Source organism: Chironomus tepperi, unplaced genomic scaffold (genome assembly GCF_022539635.2).
Source record: "Chironomus tepperi strain 1889 unplaced genomic scaffold, CSIRO-AGI_Ctep_v1 contig_298, whole genome shotgun sequence".
NCBI lineage: Eukaryota > Metazoa > Arthropoda > Insecta > Diptera > Chironomidae > Chironomus > Chironomus tepperi.
The window spans coordinates 2,454,519-2,461,995 of NW_027226420.1; the positions used below are offsets into that span (position 1 = coordinate 2,454,519).

The 7,477-nt window shown below is 33.2% G+C and overlaps 1 protein-coding gene across 1 annotated transcript; it reads right to left on the bottom strand.

Moving 5' to 3' along the window:
* Nucleotides 1–5,537: 5,537 nt before the first annotated feature.
* Nucleotides 5,538–6,526, bottom strand: LOC139092336 (golgin subfamily A member 6-like protein 25). Its single transcript, XM_070642686.1, has 2 exons — nucleotides 5,843–6,526; nucleotides 5,538–5,777 (listed from the first exon to the last, which is right to left on the bottom strand). The coding sequence occupies exons 1-2, from the start codon at nucleotides 6,524–6,526 to the stop codon at nucleotides 5,538–5,540; spliced, it is 924 nt and encodes a 307-aa protein (XP_070498787.1).
* Between the last annotated feature and the right edge of the window lie 951 nt (nucleotides 6,527–7,477).

A 7,477-nucleotide genomic window follows, 5' to 3' on the forward strand; every position in this document is an offset into this window, starting at 1 on the left:
TTCAAAATGTAACTACAATTTATAGTTGACGATAAAAAAAGAGTTTCTTAATGAAGTCGTAATATTTTTTTACTATTTCTTTGTGTAACTTAAACTATAAGGATAGTGTAATTGAGAAGTAAACAAAATTTAAAGGCGGAGCTTAATAGAAGACATTTTTTTATGTAGTTTATGGCCCATAAACAAATCTTATCTAGAATTTAAGTAAGAATGTTTTTGTGTAAACAATTTTTTATGGTTTGGGAATGCATGGCTTATGTTTTTGTCATGCTGATGTAAGGAGTTGGTTAAAAATTGTAAATTTTAAAGGATTTTTTGAGTTACAGATGTGCGCCACATGGATTTGGTCTTCCTGAAAGGAACAGCCTGCGATTATTATTATGCTCGAATTGTCGTCCACTATCTCCCATAAATATGGTCTAAATTAAGCTTTATCGATGGATGTCGCTTGCCTATTCTATATTTCAAGTCCAACAAAGTAGCAGCATCAAGGCCAGCACTAGACCTACTTCTCATAAAAATGTTGGACATCATTAATGAACAATCACTCATTTAACTGATAACATTCTCCAACACACCAGAATTCCAACCAAAAATTTATCACCAAGAAAACAAACAAAAAGACAGCATCCAATCGAGAGTAACACATGTGAATTTGTATTGAATTTGTCAGTTCCAATTTTTCACAGACCCAAGATTTATTATCAATCCTATATCCACAGACGTGTATATTTTCAACAATCGCTAAGTGAATGAAATTATACAATTTTTTTTTCTCCTATCCATCGTTCCATTTTTGTTCATCAATCACAATTCGAATCTCGTAAATCAGTGCTGGAAAAAAGAACACATTCACGCGCTAAAAGGAGCGTATGAAAAAAAATTTGTTTGATTGCTAAATATATTGGATCGAATAGCTTTTTTGTACACATATTTTTTTCTGATTCTATATTTACTCACTTCCATTAGAATTGTAAATCTCAGCGAAAAAATTTATCTTCATTTTCCATTTTTTTTTTGTTGTTGTTTGATGTTGAATTGGTGTGATGTTGGTGTGAATGTGATTAAAAGTATTTGAAACGCATTTAAGGGATTAAATGGTGTGGATCAGTGATGAGCAACCTTTCGGAGCCAAGGCACAGCTTGGTGGTAATCTACGATTAAAAATCTCAGACAGTATACCTGTGCTAGGCAATCTGTGTCTTGCGGCAATCTATATGCCGCGTTAGACTTACCATTAACCGTATGCATACTAATGTGCTGCGGCATATAGGTTGCCTACCACTGGCATATGTCAAAGTCAGGATTTAAGTGGAGGCGGGATGCTCTATTTAGTACTTAATACAGTCAAGGTCCACGACAGACAGTGCAGCACTTGATATCGGTAATTGGCAAAATGACACCAGCGATAGAGCCAGTTTTAGACACCAACTGAAAGAAGTCATGCATCACAGCTGATCTGTACGACCAGCAAAGTAAGCAAGTAAGTTTCATTTTGTAAAAAATGGTGACAAATGTGCTTTTAAGGAGGCATTGTTTTTGCATGGACCTAAATTTCATTGAATTCTTCAGTGTCACTAGATTCTGGAACTAAATGTTCCGCCTTCTACGACGTGTGCATTTTAGGAGTGCTTTTATGTCAGAAATGTGAAAAAATGCTAATCAGTGTGCCAATCAAGGATTCGAACTTGAAATTGCAAAATTATTGATTTCTGAACACTCAAACTAAGTTGCTATGCCAAGAGCAACTGATGCAAACTCCCATTCCACAGACAAAATGAACATCCCAACACTCAATCCTCTAAGAAACCCATCCATAAGAAATTGATTTGAATTTAAATTCCAAATTATTCCCTACGTATATTTCAGAATGAACAATTTCCATCGTTCCTATTTACTCACGTGAATATTCTCATACCTTATTCTAAATGCCAGATTTAATTTATTTCCTCAAAGTTTCTCGCTAATGCCTGAAAAATTGAATGATTCAATCATTTCTTTTTTCCCGATGTCTCGCAGATGAAGAGCTTTCTTCCCCGTCCTCATAATTCCCTTTTATGATGATGACATCAAAAAAAAGTATAAAATAATTCTCGTTTCCATCATTGTCTCTGTTGTCTCACCACAAAGTACTTATACGTGAGTTGTTTGGCGGGAATGATGAAAAATGCTGATGATGTCGTCATATAGCACGCAGATGTTTTTAAAAATTATGATATGATCTCTCATATTGCAATTTACTTAAATATCATTTACTTGCATGCGCTCGTAAAACAAGAAAGTGGATTCACTCATTTGTGGAAGAATGTATGTGAGTAAGACATTGTTGGCAAAGGAACGGATTAATTTTACTTCACAGACCACTTCACTTGTGGTTTGAGTATGTTAAGATAAAAGTATATGTTGTGCTTTAAGACTGTTGATGAATATGCTTTAATGTGTTATTTAGGACTTGATGTGAGTAAAATTTACGAGTTGCATGACTTATTACTGATTGCTGATATCTGAAGACATAATATGGGTCAAGGTGAACAGATTATGATGAGCTGGACATGTTATCAGAAGACCTGTAGAAGCATCACGTGTATGACCAGAGGAATCTTAAATGGAAGTTGTTGATTGTGAGATTGAGACAGATTGTCATTTAATTACTTACTTACCTTGTTGACTGAGGAGCAAGTGGGCTCATTGCCGCACAGAGAACGTCTAATGTTGGCTATATCCTTCGAGAACTTTTGCCAGTTTGCAATGCTTTAACACATTCAATCTAGGAATGCTTTGGTATTCCTCGAGATCTCTTAAGATCCACAAAGTCAAAAACTTTAGCAGAGCATGCTTTCATGGTGCAGGAAGACAACAACGGTACATTAAAGCGGTCTCTTTGCATGTTAGGGAAAGTCAAATCGTTTCAGCCAGGCCTATTGTAGACATCAATAAGCATATCCAGCTGAATATTGCATTTGATATAGGTAAATAGTAGAAGAAAGTCAGCAAAAGAACCAGCTTCAATCAACAGCTTAGGGAGACCATGAATCACAAATAATCTGAACGTCCAACAAATTATGCAAGCAAGTAAGTAAGTAAGAATGGCTTATTACCAATAAAAATGATTATCCGTAAATTACTGCATCCATTTGTGGGTATTTATGGAGTTAGAGTATCTGCAGCATTCAAATACTAATAAAATCCAATCCAAAAGGCCACAACAGATGAATCTTCCATTGACAGCAGTCAATTCCTTTAACAAAAGATTCAATTTGCATTTGAAATCAATTTTTCTTCTCCCCAATAAGTCCATCCATATATCTAAGTGATCATAATAACAGCAATAAATGAAAACAAACAATTTTGGTGTCACCTTATATCACACCGCATGCAGCTGTATACATATATAAGATGAAATGAGCATCTACGGGATGAGACAAATTGCATTTTCTTGTCTTCATTCATTTATCGTTTTTTATTTACATTTTATTGAGTTTCATTTTTATGGATGAGACAGAAAGAGAAATAGATGCTTTGGCATGAAGAAAAATGAAAAGCAACTCCAAACACAAATTGATGAACTGGGAAAATTGCTTTTGCTGTATATTTCTCGATTATTTTCTCATTTTCCTTCTTCCTCGTTCCACAATCTTCGTCTAATTTATTTTCATTTTTCTCTGCCATTTATCACACTATCAATAAAAAGATTGTAAAAAGATGAGGACGGGAATGGACCAACAGCAAAAAAAATGCTATTAAATTGCACAAATCCACTGCAATTGCTTGTTTATTCTTGTATTAAAGTCCATTTGACACCAATTTTATTTCTCTTCCTGCTCTTTTATTTATTTTTCATTTATTTTGTGCAGTCATTGCTTATTTTGCTCTCAGATGTAGGTATGTATGTGCTTAGTGTAATGAGTGTGCATGAACGAAGGAGTTGGATGAAATGTTGCTTTTGATGAGCTTAAATGAACTTCTTTTGTACAGCTATAATGAGCTTTTGGTCGGGTGATGTTGATGCAGTCTAAGGCAGACATGAATCAGAGAGGAATATGTTGTAATTAGTCGACTGGATGTTTAGTTATAAGCTTAACTCGACTCAATTCAACTGTGTAATTGGAATCAGCATCAAGCTTCACAATTCCTTGATAAAGTAATTGAATTCCATCATAAAATACCAAACTTCATCATTTAACCTTAAAAATCTTCAAAACTTTTCACTTAATTAATTTTTAAATGAACAATATTAATCCACAGAAACATGACCACAGCTGTGTCCATTCCCACTTGTTCGTCCACTAAAACAACATTAAAATCAACAATGTAACCAAAAAATAACAACTTCAAAGTGTTAAAAACTGAAGTCGCAAATGACCCATTGGTACATTGAGGTTATACTGGTTAACCGTTGGCGATAAATGCTCTTTACGAATGGCTTTAAAATGAAAACATAATATTGACACGATTGTGAACACATTTGAGTATGCGACCATTTAAATGTAAATATTTGTAGTGGAACTGAAGAGCTTTTGATAATCAATTGATGATGGATGAGTAATTGTTAATGGAAGGATGGTCAAAGGGAATTTAGATTTGAAGGTGGATGTAGAATTTTCAATTGTTTCAAATATGATGTTTGCTTAAGCACTTTGGTTTGTGTGCTGAACTACAAAGCCTTAATATTCATGTTGCAGCACAAAAGCCTTTATGTTACTTAACACTTAAATAATTTAAATCTGAGTTCTTGTTTAACAGTCAAATTCACACTATACAAAAATATTAGTTCTGAAAACTTTGTCCTTTGTAGTTCAATAGAAATAAATGCAATATTTAAGCATGACCCAAATAAAATTGTACTGAATTGGACTACCCAAAAAAAATTGTGTGACTGAAAAGTTTTGATCCTTTTGTGGACCAAATGGTGAAATAATCACATAAAATATTTTGAAACAATGGAAAGGCTTTGTTGGATGTTTGAAATTCTAAATTTGGGTTTGTTCTTTGATCTGAGTTTTGAATATCACAAGTCGGTTAAAACGGTCAAAAATTCGACTTCAGGCCGGCATGGCTCTTTCTTAGTACCAGATCTTAACCGAATACGTAGAAAGAAACTGTCAGTTGTAATAGTATTTGACTTATAATCGGACAACAGCATATGATACCTCGCAATAGAGCTTGAAATCTTCAAGCAAATAAAAATTCACAAATTTTGTTCTTTCTTTTTAAATTTTATTATAAAAAAAACATTAGTAACTTAATAATCTCATCCTGAATAATTGAATCAATAATGATAATAATTTTTAAATCTAGGAAACATGCAATGGAATGGATATTTGATAAAATAGTAACAAGATTTGAAATAAATCCTAAAATTTCAGATTCTCTTCTTCCTAATTTCTAAGGATTCCTCAATTAATTGCTTTTTTAAGTGATCTCGGGACTTAATTCTCCTTTAAATTATTTTGCCAAGATCCTCATACTTATAATCAAACTTCAAACTGCTTACATCACATCAGATCATCAACTCGATCCTCATTCTGCTGACATGGTTAATAATTAGCAACTGTAGCAATCTTGGAGAACTTAACCTTCTTCTTGCTAGGAATTGCCATCTTCTTTTTGGATTCCCTTCTTGCGAATTTTTCCTTCATTTTCCTTAATCTCTTCTTGCTTGGCTTTTTCACCATGTCCGAAATTGCATCATTTAAATACCTAAGCTCACACTCGGGATCATCACAAATATTAAAATCGCAACAAACACAACAATCAGGTTTTTGGACTTTGTCAATCTAAAGAGAAAAGAAAATAATGTTATAATTTTAAATAACTTTACGATTTGAATATTATAACTTACGTTCGAGACAGCTCCTTTAGATAAATTATATCTCTTAAGAACAGCATTCAAGCTGCTGATGTATTTTCCTGATTCTTCAACTTTTTGCTTTAATTCTTGAACTTTTTGCTCTAATTCTTTGATACGTAACTGATTATTGTAATAGTACATTTTTATATTCTGCGTGACTTGTTCCGCTGATAATTTGCGTTTTGGTTTACGTACAGGTTTAGTTACTGCCGCAGGTATTGCTCCTTCCAAGTTCCTGATCCTCTCTTCCAATGTTCTTATTGTATTGGTTTGTTCTTCAGAATACAGGGCCTGATCTCTCATCATTTCAACTTTGTGATCTATCAAGTCTTCATTCTCAGCTATCTCCTTATCCTTGGATTCAATAATGTAATTAAGTTCCATAATTTCTTCATTTTGTTCATCGATGATTCGTTCTAATCGGTTCATTTGCTCGCTAATATTTGAAATGATCTTGTCCTTCTGCCTTATTATCTTAATATTCGCAGCGACTGTCATGTCTTTTTGCAGTAAGTGATAATTTAATTCTGCAATTCTTAAATTTGCTTCCTCCAATCGATTTTTCAAATTTTCATTTTCAAACTTAATTTGAACTTCGATTGCTGATTTTTCATCATTTTTAATGTAATTTGTTACTTTTTGGGGAACTTCCGTGTTGTTTTCAGAATTTACCATGATTAATTTGTTGATTTTTGATAATTTACGTGTTGACAGGAAAAATGTTTGAACTTAAATGATGAAAGTTTGCAAAATGTTTGACTTAATGGTTGCTTTGATTGGATTTTATATTGCAAATTTTCAGATTACTGAGATCTTAAAATTCAAAAAGTTTGAAACTTTTTCGTTAGAAATTCATTGTTTGTAAACACATTTAGTTTTTAATTCAGCATTTTGGTATGAGAAATTGATTATTTGCAGGTAGTTTCCAGCTTAAACTGTACAAACACATTGAAATCAATCATAATAATAACTTTCTATGCCGATTTAATTGACTTAATGATCCTTGAAATTTGTATTTAACTTTAAAAGTTCCATAATCAATTATATGAAGCATGTTAACAACTCCTTAACTTTAATTCTCCCTAAAACCACTCAAAATATGAACGAAAAAGTTGAAATTGTTCATATCACTTTCACTTTTTTTTATCCACACATTCATCAGAATTTGTTAGATAACCTGAATATGAAAACATAGAAGAAGCAAATCTGACGAATGTTGAAACTTTTTCATTCACAAGGCGTAAAGTGCATAAAGTTTTTCGTCGACTAAGGCAATTGTTTTTCGATATCGCACGAACTTTATAATGCCTTTTCATTATCCAGTGTTGATTAAAAATTTTGCGAAAGTTTGCGATTGTTTTGTGATGTGAATGGATGTAAGGATGTTGGAGCAATCATTTTGCAGTGTTGGAATTGGGATATTTTTGAGGTTATGTAGGTCATGTGAAGGTGTGGATTCTTGGGTTATTGGGCAATCTGATTCGACGAACTCTAAATGCGGCAATGGGTCCTTGTACGCCTTCGCCAAGGGAGTAAGTGCATCTTTTCCATGTTTATAGCACAACAGGCTCACTAGGGTGCCAGTTCGTCACCGTACTAACATTAAGACGTCTAATTGCCCTGACA

Bases quoted from the DNA above. Each gene is read 5' to 3' on its own strand.
- LOC139092336 (XM_070642686.1), bottom strand. From the start codon at position 6,526: ATGGTAAATTCTGAAAACAACACGGAAGTTCCCCAAAAAGTAACAAAT. The intron at 5,778-5,842 runs GTAAGTTATAAT...TTTTCTCTTTAG, and splicing joins CTAAAGGAGCTGTCTCGAAC to ATTGACAAAGTCCAAAAACC.